The sequence below is a fragment of the Oxyura jamaicensis genome, chromosome 1 (assembly GCF_011077185.1).
Source record: "Oxyura jamaicensis isolate SHBP4307 breed ruddy duck chromosome 1, BPBGC_Ojam_1.0, whole genome shotgun sequence".
Classification (NCBI taxonomy): domain Eukaryota; kingdom Metazoa; phylum Chordata; class Aves; order Anseriformes; family Anatidae; genus Oxyura; species Oxyura jamaicensis.
The window spans coordinates 94,489,470-94,513,809 of NC_048893.1; the positions used below are offsets into that span (position 1 = coordinate 94,489,470).

Genomic DNA, 24,340 nt, shown 5'->3' on the forward strand with positions numbered 1-24,340 from the left:
CTAAAGAAGCTCTAGGAGGTATGTTTAATATTTTTATTTTTTACTGGCAGATGTTAGTGTGCTCAGAAACAATCTGACAGTAGCTTTTTGCTCAGATTTGTCTTCAAGCATCCAGAAGAAAACAGAGGTTCTGTTAACTTTGTGGTTAGCTTGTGGCTCTACTCACCGTGGATATGGATTAGATGAATTCATGTGTATTTAATTGTAGCAACTTGGCTGGGGAGGGGAGAAGAAGATCCCAAAGGAACAAAACATGGGACTAGTGAAATGAAGACCTATTTGAAATAATGAGAAGTTTGAATTCCACTAAGGCACGTAAACATGGGCCTAAGATAGTGAAATCTACCTGCAAACACAGGTTTGTTGTGGCTCCCACAGTCCACTCAGCCAAGTCAGTTCTATGGTCTGCTGTAAATCCAGTGGAAGCGAGGGGCTTTTTCTCTTTGTTTCTGGAGGCCCAAAGAGGATGCTAAAAATTGCTTTCCCAAAAACAAGAGCTGAAAAGAGGTACTGATGTTTCCATTCTGGAGTAATCCTGTAAACCACTGTTTTACAGGATGACAAGAGGCCTGAAACAGCAGTTTGTAATCTCTCTCTGCAAGATGGTTAAGGAGGGAATAACTGGATTCCTTGTGGAGTTTCCTTAAGCAAAACTTTTTGTAATGGGAATGCTCACCCAATGCTCAATATCACTTGAAGGCTGTGTTCTGTTTGTGTGGTTTGCTGGATGAAAAGAAAATATTAATTCAAGCAGTGACTACATAATCAAATGCCACAAGGTATCCTGAAGCGGTGGTGGTGGTATAGGCATTAATTTCTTTAATATTTTGTTTTACTTGCAGCCATGTTAAGTTTTGTAGTTTGGTTTTGGGCTGATGTGTGATAGCAAGAGAGGCGCAAGGCAGAACTGGAAGAAAGGATTTTGAATGGATAAAAAAAGGCTGTAGTACTGACAGAATAAGAATTTTTAAAATGATGCAGAAGCTGACATGTCCTAAGGACAAACTATGTATCGACAGTAAGATGCGTGTCTAGACTGAATTAAAAAGCAATTGTGTGAGCACCAGAACTAATTAGGCCAGGTTTTCAATAGACTCTTCTCTCATTGTCTTTACTTTTTGCTTGAGGAGCCAGGCTTTAGTCATGCTTTGTCCTGTTGTTGACATAAAAGGCTACCATCATTTAAACAGGCTATTTTGATCACTTCAGTCACCAAAGTATACAGCTCCAAGGAGAAGAACAGCACTAAAAGTGCTTAGCCCTGCTGGTGCTGTAACCCTGGATCCAGAAGAAGGGTAAATAGTCAAGACCACTGTGAGGTGGCTGAAGGCTCTGGGTCTCTTGCTTAGGGTAGGGCTCTTGGACAGACTAGAAAAATGCCAAAAATGCCACCTAGAGTAATAGTTAATGCTAAGGTCTTGAGGGTGCTTTGTAACTTTCTTCAGAGGAAGCCTGATGCTTTCTGCTAAGAGGCATGATACATTTTTGGAAATGTCTGTTCTCAGCAAGCTAGCAAGCTGGCTTGAGTAGTTCCCATGCTTTCTATACACTTTGCAGACTGTAGAAGACAGTGTTGTCTTTGTTGCTTCCTCATTGCTTCTCTAGAAGACCGTGAGGGAAGCACGATTGCTCCAGGTTGACTTGGTGGAGATGGAAGGAGAGTGCCACCGAGCTGAGTGCCCATAGGCTGTGACCTACCTAAGCATTTACTAGTTGTGTAGTATCATTGGTAATGAAGACAACTACCCAGAGGAGACTTAATCTGTTTGCAGTGCTTTTTCTTTTGTTTTCGCCTGATGTGTCAGTAGCGTAATGAATGTGGCATGAGTTTTGACTGCTTGTGAACTGGGTGGCAGGGCAGGGGGAATAGGAAGGAAACTTTCCAATTTGGGATCTGTCCGGAAACACTGTGATAGTAGTTTTGCATGTGGCTATCTTACTCTAAAATCTCGACGCCTTGTAAATTAAAGGGTTTTGGGCTGAAGGATCTGGTTCTTGACTTGAATGCTGTCATATTTGTGTGGTTTTCATTTTGTTTGTAAAGATAGTAGCTTCATTAGAAAAGTTAAAAAAGCTTCTGAAAGTAATGATGCCAATTAAATACATTTAGGCAAATTTGAACATGCTAGGGCAAATATTTACTAAGCTAAGGTTTACATGCTTAAGCTATAGAAATCAATGTTATTCTACTTGAGTGTACATCTGCAAATACATAGTGTTCATTTATACAGCAAGGTCATTCTATCTTTTTTTTGCAATCTGTGAATTAATATATATAGTCTTAACATATGTCATTGGAGCTATTTAAATCAAAATGTGCATTTGATTTTTTTAATATGCTTAGAAAATATAAGGTACTTCTTGCTTGAAGATGCTATTAACTTTAAAAGTAGGTATTGCTTTTGATGAAGACCTCAGTTTATTACTTTATGACAGGACTTCATAGACTTAATCTAGTACAAACAAAAATACCATTGCAATGAGTAGAGTTTGTTTACGGCTGTCAAAATCTGGCTAAAGAGAGGTGGTGGTAACTGGGACAGATTTTATTCTGAATGCTTGTGATTCACCTAGGCTTTGTAGAACTGCTACATTCTTCACCTGTTGAGGTGGAGCCTGCCTTTAGCTTCAGCAAGGAAAGCAAACTTGAAAAGAGAATACAAACTGGTTCTTTCCAAACTTCAAATGGAAAAAAAAAATACCTCCTACCAAATGAAAATCAAACATACTGACTCCTAGTCTGTCTGAGCCCTCAGGCAAAAATACTTTATTTTGCTGCTTGTTTGGTCTTGTAGGTACTTTGTTTCAGAATTTATCTGAAACCATTAGAGTCTAGCATCATTACCTGTGGAATTCTTATATGTGCAACTTCTGATCTTGCTTATCAAAATTTACTGTTGGATTCACAGATTTCAGACAAATATGTCAGGTGTTATAGAAGATTATAAAACTACAATAAAACTTTTTATAATCTTGTTTTGCAATACCTTTAGAACTTGAGGAATAATGTTCCTTGCTATAAAGTAGCATTGTACTAGAAAGGTTTTTATCCCTAGTCTTTCTGCTTTTATTCATCTGAATATAAAAATTCTGGTATTAAAGGCTGGTGGCCTCTTTTTTTTTTTTTTTTCTTTTTCCTGAAAACAAATAGTATGCATTGTTTTCAAGGTACAGTACGAAGGAAACACAATTGTGCAAGAGAGAGTTGCCAAAACAGAATACTGTGGTGCTTAGGTCTCATGAGGAAAGTGAAGTAATATACAGAAGTGCACCTATTAGAATTGCCACAATATTTGCTGACAGTTAAATAACTCCTGAAAGAACTTTCACCAAGCAGAACTGTTCTTCTAGTTGTGATGCTTCTTCATTTGAAAGCTCCACCTAAAACCAGGTGTAAAGGGAGAGTGTGCAGGCATTGTCACGAGATGAAGGACTGAAACTTTTGTGCCCTCATGCTGGGTTTCTCTGCAAGCTCTATGTATTTTGTCTTGTGGGTTTCTGAGAAGCCACAGGGTGTGTGGGATCCCTGTTTTGTTGTGACCTTGGCTGGTTCCTGAACAAATTCAGTAACCCAATACTTCTGTTGAAGGAACCTTGGGGTCAGCTCCTCGTCCTTCTTTTCCAGTGCACATTTAAGGGGCATCTTCATCCAGCTACATTTAGGATTTTGGGGGTCTTTTTATGCTATTCAAGATCATTGGCCTAATGCAAATGGACCCAATGGGTCAGAAGGGGAAGGGTACTATGAAGTTACCACTGAGTACTGAAGGTTTTCAGCTATAGCTTAGCAAACTCTGTAAGTGTGTGAGCCACCTTTCACTGTAACAGGAAGGCAATTCTGTAATGCACTGCTGAATCAGGACCTTATAGAAGATCCTTATTGATTCATAATGTGTTTGAGTGCTGGGGGGAGAAAAAAAAATAAAAAGGTATTGACAATGTATTTTATATAAATGTTATTAAATTAATGTGGTTCAACTAAAAAGTCTGCAAATTCTAGATAAGGTCATGTGTTGAACAAGTTGTTCTCTGGCATAGACATACATCTTCAAGATTGTAACAGAGTTTGTTGCATTGTAGTAACAGAAAAATTGCTAAAGTGTCTTCTTTACAAATGCTTTCCAGTACTGTTCTTTTTTTTTCTTTGTCTAAGACACTGTAAAATTATTTAATGTGACAGAAAATGGAACTCACATGTCTTGAAAGCATAGTCAGATGCATAACAGAACCTAATTATCACCAAGGGGCTGGAGGAGAAGAGGAATGAAATGGTAGACATTTCCAGAAAATTTTAGTAATACATGCATAATATTTATCTACATGTGTCTTATGGAAGTAACGTCTTAAAAAAATAATAATAATGTACAGTATGATATGCATGGTTTGTCTATCAGTAAATATGGTCAGAACCTTTACCTAAATAGTATTTACACAGCTTTTTGAAAGCAGCCTAGACATAAATGTACTTTTTTTTTTTTTGAAAGTTACTAGGAGATGGAAATCTACTTCTCTTAGCTTTTATAAAAATCACATTTTCTATTTAAAAACAAAAACCTTCCTTCACATAAAGCCCAGAGTTAGGTTAGAAGGGTAAGAAAACAGGAAAAAAGAAGGAAAGATTACTTGTCCTTTTTCCCCATCCCTCCAGTGGGGCAGACTTTCTGAACATGGATAATCCTTAGCATTTGGTTTGTTTCTGCAGGACTGCAGTGTTCCAGAGATCGAGTTCTGCCTGGGAGCTGGTACAGGGGGACTTCCTATCCGCATACAAAGCGCAGTTGCCAATTTAGAAGAACTGGATGTTGAAAAAAACCCATATATAAGTGTCAAATCAGGAGTGTGAGTACTGAATCTGTTTTATAGCAGCTTGCCAGCAGGTAGAAAAGCATCATGGGCTGAAAGTCAATGATAGGAACAATATTCTAGGTTTTTGCTATATATCAGTTAACGTACACTAGATATTCCTAGCTTTACACTTCAGCATTGTGGTAAGCGAGCTTCTAGCAGTGGAAGCAAATTTATGAAAGATTTTCTTCTAGTTGCTGGCAGAGGTCTTCTATAATTCCATCTTTGAGTAGCTTTATAAATAGAAAGAGCAGCTGAGCTATAATTAGCTTTAAGTTCACTGGAGAATAGAAGCCGTCTCCCTAGCCACCCACCCTGTTATAGTTATAACATAGCGGCTGAACACCAGAAGATGAATATTATGTCATGCAAGCATTCTTCAATTTATGGCTGTATTCTGACTTTTTGCAGCGAGGTGATGCAATATGATACAGGCCCTTTTGGTAGTCCAGCATTTCCTGTTTTTAGCAGAATAGTCATGTTTTCTGGGTAAATATCCAACACTTCACATTTCCTGAAGTTTGGAAATTCTGTGCCTCTTCTTTGCAGAATGACATTAGCTGTTCTGTTACAAGAGTCTGAGTTTGTCTTTCCATGCGAGCCAAGCTTTCCTTCCCACGATCTTGCAATATGTCTGTGAAGCTTGAGGTGATGAAGGAATTAAAAACAGAATCTTGCCATAGTTCTGACAGAACTCTGACTGACTATTAACTGCTTGTAGTCTCTGTGTGTAGTTTCAAGAAAGTAATTGTCCATACAGCTCAATGTCTCTTCCTCCATTCCTTATTTTGTTTACTAACCCTGCATCCAACCTCTATGTTCAGTATTCTTTTTTATTTAAGGCAGTCTGAAGGAGTGCCAACATTTTTGATTTTCACATTAAAATTAAAGTATCTTGCTTTCCAAAGGAGTGTCATAAACAATCATACTTTAATAACTTCCACTGAAAAAAAATAAGTAGGATTGATGTTAGAAACCTTTTGATTCCGAAGGTGGCAGTCCTAGGTGAAATTTCATGTGTCTCATCCTTAATACTGATGCTTTAGTATTGGTCCAGTATACTCACTGTGTAACAAAATGGCTTCTTAATGCAAGCAAGCAAGTTGGTAACTTTCTGTTCTTTCGTTTGTTTGCCTGGGATTGAGTAAAAGTATCTGAGATCTTCTTAGCATTGATAGTGCCGGTGTGTTTAAATAGTTTGTTTTTGATGTGCTGACAGTATCTAAAACACATTGTCTACTGCTAATAAGCAGAAAAAGAAAAATGATTTTAAGATCATTATATTTGTAATGTATCTAATTAGATTAATAAGTCCTTAATCCTGATCATTATAGATGGCTTGGTTATTCAGACTTTAATTACAAAGGAGAGATGACGATTTTGGAAGAATGCAACGAACCATCTGAAATTCCTTCAGCAGATGTGAAATCTCTGCGACCCTTAAAAATGGTGAGGACTCCACAGCTCCCTAATAAGTCACGTGCTTGCCTTTCGGTTGTTGAGAACCCTTGGTGGTTTTGATCGACATGCGACTTAGGCTCTGACATCCTTTCAGGTTTAATCCTTACATGTGTAACAGTCCTCTCTTGCCATGGTACGTTGGTAGTGTTGGAATGGCACGGTAGTCACTTGTTCCAGGGCTTGCTGGGCTCCTGCACGTGCTCCAATAAGAACACGTAGCCAGTGCAATAGTAGGACATGTTCCTGGGAAACTGCTGCTGTGGAGTGGAGATCAAACAAGATAGAACTGAAAGATTTGTAGTCTTACTGCAACCAACACCAATTCATTAATTAAAACAGCTCCTTAGAAGTTGTTCGTTTTCTTTTTTAATAGTGCAGACAGTCTGCTGGGGGTGGAAGACAGATGAGGAGTTTACTATTAAAAATATCCAGTAGTCTTCCTGTCACCTCATATTGCATACAGATCTTGAGAGGGGCAGCTAATTTTGATTTTGATAGATATCATATAGGTTTAATTGTGAAAAAGATGTGGCAGGATATAACACATCATTTGACTGTATACGCAGCAAGTCTACAGAAGGAGAATTTAAAAGCCATGAGTCAATAAGACATAACAGTTGGGGAGCTCCCACCTAACAGCTTGGGAAGTAGGTGTCTTATTCTCCTACAGAAGATCATTCACTAACATTTCCAGGGAAAGTACATTTGTTGAATTTGCTCTTTAACCACAGACATGAATATTTCAGCCTATAGTTTTTGTCCTCATGTTTATAGTTTCTTAGTGTTTCATCACTGATGCTTAAGGAACTTGAAATAAATACAACACAGCTTTAAAAGTTAATTTTAAAAAAAATGTTCAATGCAAATTAATTTTTCAAAAAAGAGACACATGGTATATACTTGCTTTTGAACACTAACAGACAACAAAGGAATATTTTAACATTGCTTGCACCCCTGCAGGGTTGTCAATACACCGATTTTGTTTGTAGGTCAGGTTGATAGCATCCTTGGCCTTCATGAATTATCAAAGTATTTAAGCTATTGCTTGATTTGGCTAACACTGACTATGGTGAATATAATTACAAAGACTATGATCTGGTTGTAATATGAAATGCATATCAAACCGTAACTTCAAATTTTATAAAAATACTATTTTCCATCTTTTTCTAGGGTGGACTAAAGGTACAAATGCCTATGAATGTCAAGGTAAGCCCTGAGGATGCTGAAAATAAAACTGAAGCACTGGAAATACAAAACCCTTTTCTAGGGTTTTCTAGGCTATTTTTTTGTTGTTGTTGTTGGGTGTGTGATGTTTGCTGCTGAAGGAAAATTCACTTAATACTGTCAAGTCTGCTTTCTTACTAACGCTTCCTGAAATGTGAAAGTAATAAAAGTTTGTTTTTTTTACATACTAAGAGAATGCGAATTTGCTGTAGAAAAATTGTAAAGCTTTTGCAACATAAAATGTGTTTTTCTGACTGACACATTCATCACTGTAATGGAAGTGGGTCAGGAAAGATTTTCCCATTTAATGTACCATGTTTAAAAAAAATATGGGGGAGATTAGAACCCTTCCTTCCTATACCTGAACTCAGTACTGCAGTTCATGAGTAAAACCACAAACCTTCTGGGATTTGAGGAGCAGAAAGCTAATCTAGCATTATTGTTCCTCTTTCCTCCTCTTTCTAGTTGTCCACAAAAATGCTAATGGTTTAGGTAACTTTTAATTATACAAATACATGCAACACTTGAAAATGTTTGTAATAAATAGTGTTAATAAATATTAATACTGTTAATAGCTGATCTGCGTGGTTTGGCAGATGAAGAACCCAGTTGTGTGTGTATGTTATCTGCAGTCACTGAAACGACTTCAGCAAAGTGCAGAGCTGTTGACTCTTGTTGACTCTCAAACTCTTGACTAGTTTTAAGGGTTAGCTTAGCACATCTAGCTGTGAAAAAGGTAGGATTCGCTGCAGGCTATTATCCACTGCCTAGGCACCGTATTACAGGATAAATCACAGTCATATAGCTGCAGAGTTCAGTTACATTCAAACTACAATTCAGGACATGCTCAAGGCATTGTTTGAAATCATGTTTTCTAGATGATAATATATGAGAAAACACACTTTGGAGGATGGTCCAAAGAGTTTTCAGAAAATATTACTTCTGTCCCAGCTCTGCTTGGTAACAAAGAGGATTTTAAGGAAATTGGATCAATGCGCATCGTCGGTGGAGTGTAAGTGTATTTCACGTTTGTATTTATGTACTTTAAAATAGAAAATTATAACTAAATGCTAAGAGCCAACTCAGACATGATTAGAATTTCTCTCAGTAAAATATTTTGAGAAGAAAGAAATATATATTTCTCTCGTCAGTTACCAATCTTGAATAAAACTACCTCTCTGTGTGGCTTACCTATTTAAAATACAGGAAGGTAAAACTAAATGTGTGGGGGGTGTGAAGTCAGCGTTGACCATTTAGATGCCATTAAGCCGGGCCACTTCATTCCTTAATGATAGCTTTCACACAGAGCTGTAATTTAGATTGATTTTTGCTTCTGATAATCTCTATTTAATTTACATAAATGACCTTCAATAGGTTTGGACAGTCTTCAGTTTGACATTTTAATGCCTCTGAAATCTATAAACTGTCCTAATGGTTTTACTTCACCACCTGTTGCATAATATCTAAAAATAAGAATCCACCCTTATTTTCTCCTTTGAGGCCTGGGATTGACTCTGTGTCGCCTTGCCTGTCCCTCCCTCCCTCTCACACACACAAAAAGGGCTGTGTAACACAGAACCAGACACTTAGGTGAACTTCTCAAGAGGTAGACTCAGCTCCAGCTGTTCTAGAGAACTACTCACCCACAGATTGTTCTTTCAGCCTCTCCCAAGACCCCAAAATTTAAGACTGTTTGAAAGCATACAGGATGGTTGCTTCTGCCAAAGAGCTTAGCAATTAAATAGTTTTCAGAATCTTTAATTTTTTTCTTAGGGGTTTTCAATACTTCAATATAAAGATTCAATATACAGGCTGTCATCAGAATCTTACAAGAACTAAATTAAAAATAAACTTAATTGTGAATACACAAATAATCTATTTAAATAAATACACTATATATTAGCTATCTGGGAAGCCTCAAATTCTTAAAACTCATCCTTCTGTCTGTTGTGGTGTCTTTTATTTTTAATACTGTGGTAACTTAAACAGATGAATTAATGTAAACCAAATGGTACTAAGAGTAAAGATATCATTGCCTGCCAAATTTCAATGCCAACAGAATTTGTACAGCAGTTCTAAATACTTGCAAGGGAGTTTTAGTGAAATAAACTCTTGCAAGAAAGAAATAAAGGGGGGCACTTTTTCAAATTAAGTTCCACTTTCAAAAATGATATAGAAACACCTTATTTTAATTGATTTATCTGTTTTGTTCAAAATACTTTTAAGACTTTTATTCCCTTAGTATTTAAATATGTTCCATATACCATATATTGTATATATTCAATTAACTCGTCTATTCGTAGGCTAGAGCAGGAAACAGTATAAGTGGGTGAAACCTTCCTCTACTGAAATTCCTGAGTATTATCACAAACTCCAGAAAGGGTAGGATCTTCTCGTTCATGAAAACATGGGAGAGATCTTCTGCTATCATTGGCAATTGGTGCCTTTTGATGTTTTGGCTGCTAGATGTGTTAGCCTCTATTTAGTGCTGAATATTGGTATTAAAAATGTGGCTGACTGAGGAGAGATAAATCAAGTAGCATTACACAAATAAACTGTTGTTGGAGCAACAATCACATGGCAGAATTTTGATCCACAAAGAGCGCTTAGTTGCATGTTGTGATTTCCAACAAATCTTGCTTTGTTTGTTAGTGGAGTCTGTGATATTCATCTTAGTGTTCTTAGGATGTTCATTTCCCCTTTTATTTGTTACGAAAAATCATGTGTGGAGTTGTCTTCCTTTTACTTATTTCTCTTTCTTTTGTTGTGTGGTTACTGTAGATGGGTTGCCTATGATAAGGAACGCTACAAAGGCCGTCAGTATTTGCTTGAGGAGGGAGATTATGAAGACAGGCACTCATGGGGGGGAACTGACAGCGTCCTCCTGTCTTTCCGGTTTCTTCAGGCTGTAAGTACTTTTATGAATTTCATACAAATTATGCACAGCTCCATACATAAAGAAGGTTATTCTTCATTTACAGTACAGCTGTCATGTGTTTGGTCATTCCATCGTTTGTCCAAGTTCACTCTCATTTTCTTACTTGCTGAAATTTAGACTGGACTGTATATGTTGTAAAGTAGAGGCAGGTTTTGAATAGCTTTTCTAAAGTTCATGAAATAATGTGTCGGGCAGAATTCCTTATTCCCCTGCCAGATTTTCAAAGCATCTCACTCTGCACTTTAAGCTGTTCAAATCTCTAGAATAGGTTTATTTTTTTTAAGTTTAACATTGGTAAATGCACAGTCTAGTTCCTTATTAAAATATAAAATAGTTTTTCAACACAGCAGCTGTTGTGAGCCTTTAAACAGCATTACCCTCTGCCTCTGTGATTTTTGTGCCAGAAAATTTTGGCAACAAGAATAATCAAGTAGAAAAAATCCATTATACTAATATGTGTTTAGTGGGGTCAACAATGAAATAATAAAAACTATATCAGAGTCCGGCACTGGAAGTAATATTAGACTTTCCAGTGATGTAGAAACATGGGATTAGAACTTCCTTATTATTTCATTTAGTTGGGGGTTGATTTGGTTGGTTGGTTTCGTCTTTTGTTGTTGTTGTTGTTGGGTTGTTGGTTGTTATTTTTTGTATGTCTTTTGTTTGTTTGATTGATTGATTGATTGATAATAAAGGGAGCTTTGTGAGTGTTCCTGCTCTTCCAATGCAGCTGCAAAGAGTGGCTTCTTTTGAGAATTAAATTAATTACTCTGACATTACCCAGTCTTCAGTCTTCCAGATGTGATGTGATATTCCTGAGCCAGGAGTTTTTGTCAAAGTTGAAGATAGGCACTTAGAGCAAACTAATGCAACAGTCACTTTGTATTTTTTTATTATTTATTTTTTTTTTTTGTGGTGGTGGTTGTTTTCTTTTGGGGGGGGAGTAGAGTGGGGGTATAGAGAAGGGAGAATTCAATGAATTGAAGAAATACATTCCCTTCTAAATAATTTAAGTTTTGGTGAGCATTTTCTTCTCTGTTTTGAATGGGAATAATCCTATTCAATTACCGACTAATCTTTTTTTTTCCCTAATTTTCAAGCTATACATAGCATACTTGAGTAACTTAATTTGATCTTTTTAAAGCTTCTGTTCAGCAAATGACATGAGTTTAAAATTGTGCACATGCTTAGTAGGAATGATCTTCCATGTATATGCATGTACATACAATTGTGTACACCGATGCGTATGCCAATCTTAGGAAGTTCAACAAGAGCAAGTGCTGGATTCTGCAAGTTGAACTTGAGCCAACAGCGTGCCCTGGCAGCCAAAAGGGGTGCATCAGGCATGGCACTGCTAGCCTGTCAAGGAAAGGGATTGTCCCACTCTGTTCTGTCCTGGTGTGGTCTCACCTTGAGTACTGTGTGCAGTTTTGGTGCCACAGTAAAAGTGGGACATAAAACTATTTGAGAGTGTCCAAAGGAGGGCTACAAAGTAGTGAAGGATCTAGAGGACAAGACACATGAGGAGCGGCTGAGGACCCTCGGTTTGTTCAGCCCAGAGCAGAGCAGGCTGAGGGGGAGGCCTCATGGCGGCCTGCAGCTCCCTCACGAGGGGAGCGGAGGGGCAGGTGCTGAGCTCTGCTCTCTGGGGACAGCGACAGGGAATGGCATGAAGCTGTGAGAGGGGAGGATCAGGCTAGATGTTAGGAAAAGGTTCTTCACCAAGAGGGCGGTTGGGCACTGGGACAGGTTCCCCAGGGCAGTGGTCACAGCACCAAGCCTGCTCTAGAGTTCAAGAAGCATTTGGACAATGCTCTCAGATACAGAGTTTGATTTTTAGGTGGTCCTGTGCAGAGCCAGGAGTTGGACTCAATGATCCTTGTGGGTCCCTTCCAACTCAGGATATTCAGTGATTCTTTGATTTAATTTGACTCAAGCCTAAAAGAGCCAGGTTGCTGAAGTCCCTAATGTTTTGAGAACATGTATTGATAGTAGAAGTATAAGTAATGCTTTTCCTCAGATTGTAGCATAACTTAAAAATAATAATAATAATAATAATAAGGTGGTTTGTATTTGGAATCAATAAAACAACTGATGGCAGTGGCATTTTATTCTGCTTGACCAACAGATTGACCTCCACTTTCAATACATAAGTCGGTGTTCAGGCATGCTGTATGTTCCCTTTATGACTTTGTGTATGCTATTTAAGGTCAGGATTGTAAATGCATTTTACTACCAAACTCTTTTTTTCAGAGGGGACTTGGGCAAAAATGCAAAAACAGCTGTCTGTGCCTCAGGCCCCTTGCTGCACAAGGAGCATACAAGTTCATCTCTATGTCAGCAGTGCTGTGAAGAGGAGTGTAGTGAAGCCTGCGGTGGTCTCAGGCTCAGCAGGCTTGTTCCCCCATACCAGATATTTATTCTTTTTTTCTGGAAATTCTGCTTTAGTCACATGAATTCAAGAATCTCTGCAGAAGATGAAGGAATTTGTGAAATGTAGCTGTGTCGCGTTATTCATGGTCAGCTTACAACAGGGAGCGGTGTCACAGGTACTCACCGGTGTCATCTCATGCAGGAGCCCATCCAGCTAGACGTTTTCCGTCAGGCATCACAGCGGATGACCTGGACTGTGTTGGCTTTAAGGCTAGCCCAGGCCTGAAAACAAATTAGCCCAGTTCACACGGCCCCGAGCCCCAGCTAATGAGCCCTGTGTACCTGAGTCAGCTTCAGGCAGAGTGGGATCACACATCTCTGCGCTATGCTCCCAGAGCAGGGAGCATGGTGCAGGAGCACGTAAATGGCTGCGTACAGCCAGGCTGGGTACGGCGTGCCTCATTAGCCTGTGTCAGTGCTGGCTCTGTTAAATGTGGCTATGCAAAATTCTTCATGTGTTTCTGTGCCACGACACTCAGCATGACAGGTTCCCTGAGAGCTTATTAGCACCAGGAATATCCAGGCCATATTTTTGTGTATTAATCCAAGCCTCCAGTTGTACCAGCTACTACAGTGGAGCTGAGACACGAGTTTAATCTCCTGACTAATCAGAAAGGTTTCTTCATCACACACAAAAGAGGGATTGTGGATTTCACCCCTCCCCACCCTCTGGTAAAGATGCACATGCACGTAGATATGCTCTAAGATATTTCAGTTTGGGTCTGTCTCAAATATTTCTGTTGCAACCTGTCACAAGCTGTCATGTGGGGATTTGGGTAGTGTTTTGAAAGAAGAGATAGGAAGGTTGTATAGAGTTGTATTTTCCAGCATGCTGCCAGCTCTGTTATCAGCAGCTGGATAACAGACATTGGCAGACATTGGAGACTTGGGACATTGGAGTCAAATGCCGGGCATGTTCCTGAGGGAGGGCAGCAGTTTGTACTGCATGCTGATATGGGGGACCACTTGAATTTGCTGTTTTTTCCAGGGTCAAATGAGAGAATCTGTGAATTTGGGGTATGCCTGTGTTTGTCATGATCAGGGAAAGACCAATTTCTGAATCTTTTAGCAGAACAGAGTATGTTGACTTTAGAACTTTCCCACTATGTTTTCAGGTATAAAGCGATTGGCGTTGTCTTGAAAGTTCATTTTAAAGTATTCTCATATTTCTCACTACGTGAGAAACTGCTGTGAAAATGCAGGGAGAAAAAAAAGATGACTGTATTTGAAATGTGTTTTTGATTAGACTTGTGGACATATTATCAGCATTTTAAATGTAAATAAATTATGTGCATGTTTGATCTAAATGGCTTTTCAGGAACTCATATAAGATTCTTGCTTTAGGACTGTCAAGTTAGCAATTTTCTATTGTCACTAAAACTGCACTAGTATTTTTCTTTTTTCTAAAAAGTAGTCTGAAATTGCAGTTGATGATTTTACCAAAAATGATACTTTAATTTCTAGTGTATACCTGAAGTACTTGGAGCTTCTTAAATAAAAGAAACAAGTAGGAGGTAAACATAACAGGAAAACCAGTTGTACTACACAAGTTGCTCTGTGACTTTTTAGTGTACTGTAAACAACACAAAGAGGTCATGCCACATTACGTGTTCATTCTAAAATTGGTTTTGATTATGACTGAATCCTGCAAAAAGGCATAATCTCCGTTAAAGAGCCTGTTTGGTCAGGTTCACCTGACCAAATGAATCTGGATGCATGCTTGGTCAGGCCTTAATTTTTAAGTGTTTTTTTGATTCTCGTAAGTCTGGTTTTCTCAGTGTGTAGCCTTCAGCATGCTGTTCTCTGCATGGTAGTTTAAGTGCTACATCAGCAAGTATTTAATGTAATAATTCTTATGAAAGTGTCCTCATATGTTTTGTGAGTCTGTGATGGCTACTGTATTTACTTGACAGCCTTTTCTTCTGTTTGCAAAACTTACTTGCAAAACTTATTTATTTGAAACTTATTACAACATTGCAGAATGTTTCAGAAACACTGAAATGGAATTGAGTTAATGTTCTTGTTAAATTTTAAAGAAAGTAAGTGAATGGAAAAGAGGGGAGATTTAGATTGGAGGTTAGGAGGAAAATCTTCACTCAGAGGATGGTGAGGCTCTGGAACAGGTTGCTCAGAGAGGTTGTGGATGCCCATCCCTGGAGGTGTTCAAGACCAAGTTAGGTGAGTCTCTGAGCAACCTGATCTAGTTTGTGGTGTCCCTGCCCATGGCAGGGGGGTTGGAAGTAGGTGATCTGTGAGGTCCCTTCCAACCCAGGCCATTCTATGATTGTTGTTTTCCACGTTCACAAGCAGTGACTGAGCTGTGTGCTTAGAACTGCTGAGTGGTTAAGACACTATGCTGGATGAAATCATAAAGCAATGTCACACAGCTATATAGGACAGAATATGATAATTCAATATGGTATTTACTTTATTGCTGTAGAGGTCAGTCATGCAATGAGTGTCTCCAAAATCCATAAACCCTTTGTGCTAAAAAGGTGATCTATACCTTCCCAGATGCTGCCCAGTCTTATCCTCTCCATGATTATTGCCTTGAACATAGGAAGAGATGGGGAAGGAGAACTTGAAGTAAAAGACTGTAGTGATGGTAATGATTGGAGTTGTTGTTTGTGAAGCTGTTGGATGATGAATGCTCAGTCCCCAAGAATTCTCTTGCCCAGGCAGGCATCCTTGCACTCAGTCATTCTTGTTAAGAAAAGGGTGGTGGTCAGGGGCAGCATGTTCTTCCTCTCTAAAGTGGAAACCACTGAAGGACATACCAGATTGACAGGCTTCCAGCTGCATTCTTCAATGCCAAAGTCCTCCTTAAAGATTCATATAAGGGACATACACCCCTTCATTGTTCTAAAAATATTGTCTTTCAGGCTACAGCTCTTTTCCAAAATGTTTTATGTTGTGAAGTGTCACTGAGTTGTGGCAGCCTATCTTCTAACTTCTGTGTTGCCTCTTAGGATTTCATAGAGTCATCAGTGGCACTTTTTCAGTCTGAGGATGAAGACGGGAAAACACTGGACATCATCAATGAAGAAATTCCTGATTTGGAGCAGGCTGGATTTGGCCCAGAAACAAGGTCGATTCTTGTGAGAAGTGGAGTGTAAGTCTACTGAAATCTATGAATGGAAGAATTAAGTGTTTTTGTGCAGAGCTGTTTTGGGGTACATATTTTGACAGAATATATTTCACATGGTACAGGTGGTAAACAGTTGAGGGAGAACAATACTTTTCTCTGTTCCCTTGGTAAATGAAGAAAATATCTTAATGTTTTCTCTAATTCTCATGCCTACATCTTGATTTTGATCTGGGCACTCTAGTTATTGGAGAAGGCTTGTGACAACCCTCCAGAAACCACGCAGGCTGTAGTTTTGTAACACAAGCACTTCAGCAATAATACAGAGCATTATGGTATGGAAGAGGGATTTTAGGTATGTTAAGAAATGGGATACCTTATGGGGCAGGTGGAGCCTGTACAAGAAGGATGTATTGTGCCTTAATCATAATAAAGTCAGGCTGTGGGCACTAAAAATTAAAATACTTCTTAGAGAATTATTTAAATTAAAAGCTAGGGGTCAAGCCATTAGAGTATCTGTTTCAGGCTGACGAAACCTACAGGGTGGACTTCATTAATGTTCAGTGTGCTTATGTGAAGTCCAGGACAAAAGTAAACAGCATAATTGCAATAAATAAGGAAGGTAAATTAGACCATCTGCAATGTCTGTTGACAGGTATATGAAGTATTAAGTGATGAAGCAAGGACAAAGCTTACAAGTACTTTTATCCACGTGCCAGAAGGCTAAAAAATATTGTGGGGGGAACTGGAATCTTGCTTGCTTGGCATCAAATGGCAGCTCTGATACAGCAGACATCACAGAGATTTACATGAAGGATAAGCAGAGTGTTGCAAGGCTACCAACTGCTGGCCAGTATGCATACCTCATTGTTGGAAACAGCCACTGTGCTACAGGTCTGGTAGACTTCCAGCTTAACTCCATCTCCAAAAATGGCTTACGAGGGGCTCCCTGGGACCTATAGACTAACAAATCTGGCTTGAGTCCATAGTAAAATGGGAAAATCTGTAAGATCATGGAATGCATGGTTAATCACAGTCTGTAGGGAAGGGCTTAATGTGGCTTCTGTAAAGTGAAGTCCTGCCTCACTAAACTTCTGGTATTTTATGAGAAAACGGATATGCTCATACATTAAAGATGGTCCTGTAGACACAGTACTTAGAGAGAAAAAAAAAAAAAAAGAAAAAAAAAAGAAAAAAAAAGAAAAAAGGCCTTTGAGAGAGTGGTAGAATGGTGTATAGTTTGTTAAATAAGTTGTATGAAATTGGAAGAAAAGTTCTGTTACGGACTGAAAGCTGGCTAAAGTATAGGATGCAAAGTATAGGGTTCGTTGGGCACTTTTAAAAATGGAGAAGAGTTGTTGGTTTCTCAAGCACTGGTGATGAATCTGGTTTTATTCAATCATATATTTAATGATTTATTCAGGAAAACCTGGTAAGCTGGGAAAGGAAGCAAGCAGTGAACTCTTCAAGTCTACAGATGACAGACTAAGTTTTTATGGGCAGTTAAGGGCCACATTAATGGTGAGGACCTTCAGATGGACCTCATAAAACTGAGCAGGCAAAAAGGTGGCACGTGGAACGTAGAAAAATGTATATTAATAAAAATAGGGAAGAGTAATATAAAAAATGCTTACATGGTGCTAAATTGTATGCTCATAATTACAATAGACTAGGGAATGAGGTGTCCTCTAATATCCCTAATATAACAGTCTTAGTTGATGGGGTACTAAGAGAGGAATGGACCAAGGAAAGTGGCCAGGTTAGTGACATCTCCCTAACTTGCCTCCACCTATTTATGTAACTACTGAAGAACATGTGCAGGGCTAGATGGGGCCATTGGTCTCACACAGGGTTCCTTTCTTCTTTAATTGCAACATGGATAGCAGAGTGGAAGTAGTCTGAACTGGCAACCATTGCAAGCTTTTGCTTTATCTCATCCTGTCAAGAATTCCTCACTTATTTCTCTTTCTTCTTACACTATTTCTCTTAAATTCAACTGGAAGTGTTGGAAGAAAGATGTGTCTTGGGGGAGGATGAAGAAAGGTAAAGATTGAGCTGAAACAGATTGAAGAACTTGTCGATCAAGTATCTTTCCTCTGGCCTTCTAAGTAAGGCATGATCTTATTCTGAATATAAATTTAACAGAAAGCAGAGATCCAAAGTTGAATCTTTGTCAAATTGTTTACATTTACAACATAAAAATAGTAAATAAACTGTGTGACCCTTAAGCACCTCAGATGGAATTTGATGTTACACTGTCAAATGAGCTTATCAAGAAAAATTCTAAGGAAAAATGTTCAATTCAACTTGTCAGTATTTTCATCAAACTACACAGGAAAATATGATGTTTTCAGTTTATTGTTTGTGCCATTTTCCAGGTGGGTTGCATACCAGCAGAAACATTTCTGTGGAGAACAATATGTATTGGAGAAGGGAAAATACAAGTGTTTCTTTGACTGGGGAGGATCCAGTAAAATCATTATGTCAATTCGACCTATTAAATTGGTGAGTTGCTAGCACTTGTTAAGAGGAAAACTTAAAAGAAAGGAGACCTGTCAAGTTCAGAGCATACAAGAATTTTGTAATTTGGGTTGTTCTGTTTAATCAGTTTATCTGCTTACTTGGAAATAAATTAAAGACCCTTATGGATGACACACAATGAATCTGTTCAGGTTGGAGACTGGACCTACTTTTTCTGAAATTGACATTCTGGACTGTTATATCTGTTAATGAGAAAATAGCCAGGGAAACTTCATAAGAAGAACCTCCCTTTGGCAGACTGCATTCATGGAAAGAATAACCTGACCTGGAAAGATTTATTTGCCATAAAACATAGTAAAATATAACATCTAATTGATGAATTCTCAAGTATTTTTATATCCATTATCTGGCCTGTATTATTATTGCATAACAGAGCTCCGTAGTGGTGTTTTTTTTCCTATGTTTTCCACTAAAAGATTTTTAAGGTATATAGCAAATAAAATGAGGAAAAAAATGTAATCCGTTATTAAATCCAAGGTAGGGCAACTTGACCAAATGGATTAGTGCCAGCACTGTCAAAGCCCTAATGCAAAGCAAAGAATCCTCAGTAATGAGTATATAATAACTGATAGTACTGCACTGAAATCAGAGAAGGAACAAACACTTAACCTTATTTTGAAGAGTGTGTGTTGAAAGAGGTGTCCCAATATTACCTTGAATATTGTATTTTTTCACGAAAGACATTTAAAATAAAGAGAAATTTACATGGACTCTAATCCATGTTATGTGAACTAATTAATTAGTTACATGAACTAAATAATGATGCAAGTTCTCCATGTGGAAAAGGACTGAACAACCAGGCATTTAGTCATGAGCTTCTAGGCATCTGATGGCAGAGGATGGAGAAAGAGAATTGTGCCAACAGCATAGGAACTGTGTGTCTCTGCTCTTGAATTTGTAGCTTACAAATTTCAGGAACTTGACATGTGTTATAGGAAACTAATTGTAGTTAATTTTATTTGTTCATATGCATGTGTATATATTTATTATTGCAGGAACCTCTTGGAATGAATGAACCTCCACATTTGGTATGTTGACATTATATAACAGTCTCTAGTACTAAACCACATTTAATAATTAAACACAGGTAATGCTGAATTTCTTGCTTCATTACTTCAGATGAATATCTCAGTATTATCATCTCCATACAGTAGAGCGTTGCTTGAGGAAGCTGGTAAATCTGTAAAGGCTGTTTGCCAATGTTCTGTTCTTGGTTTTATTCCAGGTCATACCCTTTACTGTTCTGTTCTTAAAAATGCAAGCATTTCAGTAGGTTTTAAGTGACTTTGGATCTTTCTAGCTAGCTATTTTCCTATTCTTTCCTTCCTGTTTCTGGAAACTTGCTATCGCATGGATTCATTCTTCTCTTTGTGGTATACATTCTTTCCATTCTTTTGTATTGCATCTGGTTTGTCACTATCTTGCCTTATGTATGACGTGAAGTACAAACTGCAAAAAATGAATTGCACTCTTTAAACCAGCAGGTCGATCAACAGGGGAAGTTGGGATTTTTGTCTTACATGTTGGTAACTCTGCTTGCCATAGTCTTCCAAGTATTGTATAGCTGCTCTTGTAGGAGCGGGCTCCACATACTCCATGCTTTCCTTTTCCTCCCCGTAACATAGGACCTTCATTGAACACATCTTGATTATAACAAATTTGAGATAATTCTCTTCTACTATACATTCTAATAATTTCTCTGAAAGTTGTATCTGCCTTAGGGACAATTTATAAAGAGAAAAAGTAGTCCCTATAATTCACTTCAGTTTTCGGGACAAGTTAGTTTGGGGGTTGGCACTTCTGGTCTTTATCTTACAAGGTTGTGTCCCATTAACATACCTTTGGTGGTATCTTTCCATTAACATACCTTTGTGGTATATTTCTATATCTAAAACCTACTCTAAATGTTTGTGCTCACCACCAAGAATGGTCTGTGTCTCCCACAACGTTCTTCCCTGACAAGGCTCTCCTTCATTCCTGCATTTGTGGTTTGATTTCTTCTTTTCTGTCCTGGAGTGGGTTGCTAGCATGGGTGATTATCTAAGTTGCTATATTGCTCTCCTTATGACATGCTTTTAATTAAGCAAATTTGGAAAACTTTATTGTGGGAAACATGACATTTTTTGAAAAGGAAGAGACTCTAGAACTCAATGACAGTTTTAGAAAACTTAAGTATTTTGTCATGTGGACATCATTTTGTTCTCTCTTCCTTCAGTGAGTATAATAGCCATACACATGTGGGAAGTGCATGCATCGTGTTCCTTAGCAGGTTGACCACACCCTTCTTTTTCTCTAAGTACTCCAGTTCTACAATTTTATGATAAACCTAGGACTACAGGAAATGTTTCCTGTCTGAAGACATAATTGGTGTATTATTTTAGTCTTAAACACTGATTTCCTGCCAGACCTATTCATATGGCAGTTTGCAGCCAAATTCAAAGACTTGTGAGTACATTCACAGTAAGGCCTTGGTAAAAGGATACTAGGTAAAATAAGATAATGTAAGACTCAGATTAAACCACTGGGATCCAAACAGTTGAAAATAATTTTCTCTCTGTCTTCAACTCTTCTACTTCTTCAGTGTTTCCAAAAAAAGGATTCAAGTGCTTTAATGCAGTTTTGCAGACCTTTAAGATCATTTTAAACCTTTGAAGTCTCAGCAAATTGTATTTATTGTCTTCCTGATTTCCAGTGATGTATCAAAAAATCTGCATGTGTGTGTGTCTGTGTGTATGTATATACACAATCACCTAAAAATACTGGTCGGTACCAGATTATGCTTTGCCTGTTCTGTTCTCTAGTACCATTCTGAATCCCATTTTAAAAAGATGCTGTCTTGATTTATTACAATCCTGATTTTAATAGGATTCTGCCCGAAAACTAGGGAAGGAAGAACGTCATTCGTATCGCTACAGTTCGTTTAGGAAGGGAAGTATTTTGAGTAAATTTTTGTAAGAGAAAATTTCATAGTAATAAGTAGATTCAATTATAAGAAGTAGTAGTAGTAGTGGACAGTGTTTCAAATAAATATAAGCATTTTCCCATTCAAAGTTAATGAAATGTTTCCATGTATGCAACAGTCACTTAGTTTGGAAATTCAAAGCATGGTGCATATGAACTGGCAAATCCTTAAGCATCCTAAGTATTTGACCCTTAAATAAGCCATACACCAGTTATTTTGAATGATTCTGCATATATTCTCCCACCTTTAATAACCATATGTCTGAGTTAAGGGAACTGTGTTCACTGTCCAGGGGAGAGTGTCTTTTTCCACATTGGCTTTTAGTTGTTATACAGAAATGGAAAAAAAAAAAAAAAAAAAAAAAAACACTAAATTTTCTTTAATCTTTCAGTAACTCCCCTGACCTTTTACTCCTGCCAGGCTCTGTAATAAACAAAGTACATATGATGCAAGAATGACTGAAATCATCAATTCTAAAAAGCCAATCATTTTATTTTTAAAAAAGAAAAATTTGTTTTGTCCAGCAAGAACAAAGCCTCTTTCATTAACAGTTGACCTCAACAATTTAGGAAGCAGAGAACTGCAGTGATAACTTGTTAGAATTTCCAGCATGCTGTCTGTTGACTTTTTAGGAAGCAAAGCCTTGTAAAGTGACATCAAATCCTGATAGCTGCCGTTTGATACTAATTGCAGATATGCAATGTTGTCACTGAGGATTTGGTACTTCATCTTAGCTTTTGTGAACTGAAGACCATCATTCATGACTAGATGTATTCTGTATAAAAAGGAGTCACAGATCTCTTTTAAAAGTGTTGCATAGCATCTGGCTTATGAATGAAAGACTATATGTGCGTTTATTCCTTTATAAAAGACTTTAAGATAAGTGCATAGAAAATAGTACATAGTTACAGCTTAAATAGATGCTCTGGGATATTGCAGTGCAATCATATTTACAGAAAAAAAATAGTTATACTTTAGCCATCATATTGTAGCTGATCTGATTTCTTCAATTTTTAGTTATATCATGCAAGGCCAGGTTAAGCCTTTCTTGTGTTTTTTTTCTTTTTTTTCTTTTTTTTCTTTTTTTTTCTTTTTCAGCAAGAAACATATTCATTTCTTCTAAAAACAGTCTGAACTTTTCCATAAAATCATTTGCTAATTCTTGTGTTTGGCTTCTCTCTCAATACTGGCAAGAGCATTTGAGTTCTTTTCTTTGGCAGGAAGCTAGGCCAGTTTGGGGCATAAAGGGGGAAGTAGCTCTTGCAAAAGCCATAGTGTTTTTCTTCCATTACAGAATATGAGCTGTTCTCTTGATAAAGTTAAATTTTGCATTCTTTTCCAGCCTCTCTTTTGGGCTTTAAAGTGAAATTCACCTCAGTTAGACAGTGGTTATCCAATGGTACAGAATTCTAAGTGACTTTCACTATAAGTCATAGGCTACATTATACATTAAATTTACTTTACTTTACTATACATTAAATTTACTACATTTACTTTTTAAATTATCATTATTTTAATCTTTTTCTTTTTAACTGCAGTACTTTCCACCTTATCATTTTTCAGGGTGAATTGAACACATCTTATTGTGGGGTATTGCTCAATGTGGCTGGAAGTTCTTTCTCATAATAGGTATAACTATCTTAGGTGAACGTCATATGTTGATGGTGCATCTACCAAGCTGCACCCACTTGTCCCCAGAAATTCTCTTGTGGGTTCTTGAACAAGAAACTACCTGTAATCACTGTGGTCACAGGAGATTTCAAGGCACTTAGCCAATAGTAGCCCTGTATCTTTTGACCAATGCTTTCCTTTCCTGTTTTGAACCCTGGATTACTGAGAGTTATCTGCAGTTCAAGGGTACGTCAGATGGACGATAACATCCTTCAGTCCTAGCCTTCTCTTTTCTCTGGGTCTTCTCCTGCTGTATTTGAACTTACACTTGATACCACTGCATTAACATCACCGTAACAGTGTTATTAACATCCTTAGCATCAGCTTTCTAAACCAGGAACAGATGATAAAAACACAGTCTTTCTAATGAAGAAAGCAGCTATGGAAATGTAAAAGATTCCCTGAGAATTCATTCTATTTATTGTATCTTTGTGAATTGAATGGATGCATAAGACCACAGCTTTCTCTGTTTTCATTAACGGTAATGAGTTTGTTTCCCTTCTAGTCATTGGCTTTATTTTGTTTTGTTCTTGTAGCTCAAAGCTTTCAGTAATACACATTTCCAAGGAGCATGCATAGATTTCACAGCAGAAGTTTCTGATTTCACATCATTCATACCATGTTCTTTTAAGGTTCTTCGGGGATGGTAAGTCTGTTGTTTTACATGACACCATTCTAAGTAATATGATTTTTTTTCCTACCTTGACTTTATTTCAGATCATCAAAAGTGCATAACTCTCAAATTGCAAATTGTCAAAAGTGCATAACACACTCTGATCATATTCCATTACATCTTAGACTCTTTGTCTTGCAATATAGCTCAGTTATTGTCGTCCTGCCATTGATTTGGGGAGTATGCCTTTCGCTTTCCCTGTGGGAAGTTGACAGTTACTGTGACTTTTTTTTAACTCCCGTTAGCATTTATTCCAGACTTTAAGAACTTCCGTGCAGGAGAGGTATCTGCATTCCATTAGCGTTGTTCGAGTCTGAGATTTCTATACCACATGATTTGTTTTGCTGCTTTGGTAGGTTTGTCACATAGCCTTTCAAGCCACCTTCATTCAAAGCTTAACAAGAACAAACAAATTTTTTTACTCCTCACTTCCTTAGCAAATATTAAATCTTGAAAAAAACTTACTGTTAATAAACAGCTAGAGCTGCTAATCTTTTTTTTTTTTTG

At 37.7% G+C, this 24,340-nt stretch overlaps 1 protein-coding gene across 1 annotated transcript in view; it reads left to right on the forward strand.

The window, feature by feature from the left end:
• CRYBG3 (crystallin beta-gamma domain containing 3) overlaps positions 1–24,340 on the forward strand; it is a 94,061-nt gene that overhangs the window by 50,519 nt on the left and 19,202 nt on the right. The window contains exons 8-16 of the mRNA XM_035315203.1: positions 4,703–4,839; positions 6,180–6,294; positions 7,477–7,512; positions 8,409–8,542; positions 10,312–10,438; positions 15,871–16,013; positions 18,365–18,491; positions 19,523–19,555; positions 23,697–23,806. Of these exons, the coding sequence (XP_035171094.1) occupies positions 4,703–4,839; positions 6,180–6,294; positions 7,477–7,512; positions 8,409–8,542; positions 10,312–10,438; positions 15,871–16,013; positions 18,365–18,491; positions 19,523–19,555; positions 23,697–23,806 (962 nt within the window). The remainder of the gene's footprint in view (positions 1–4,702; positions 4,840–6,179; positions 6,295–7,476; positions 7,513–8,408; positions 8,543–10,311; positions 10,439–15,870; positions 16,014–18,364; positions 18,492–19,522; positions 19,556–23,696; positions 23,807–24,340) is intronic.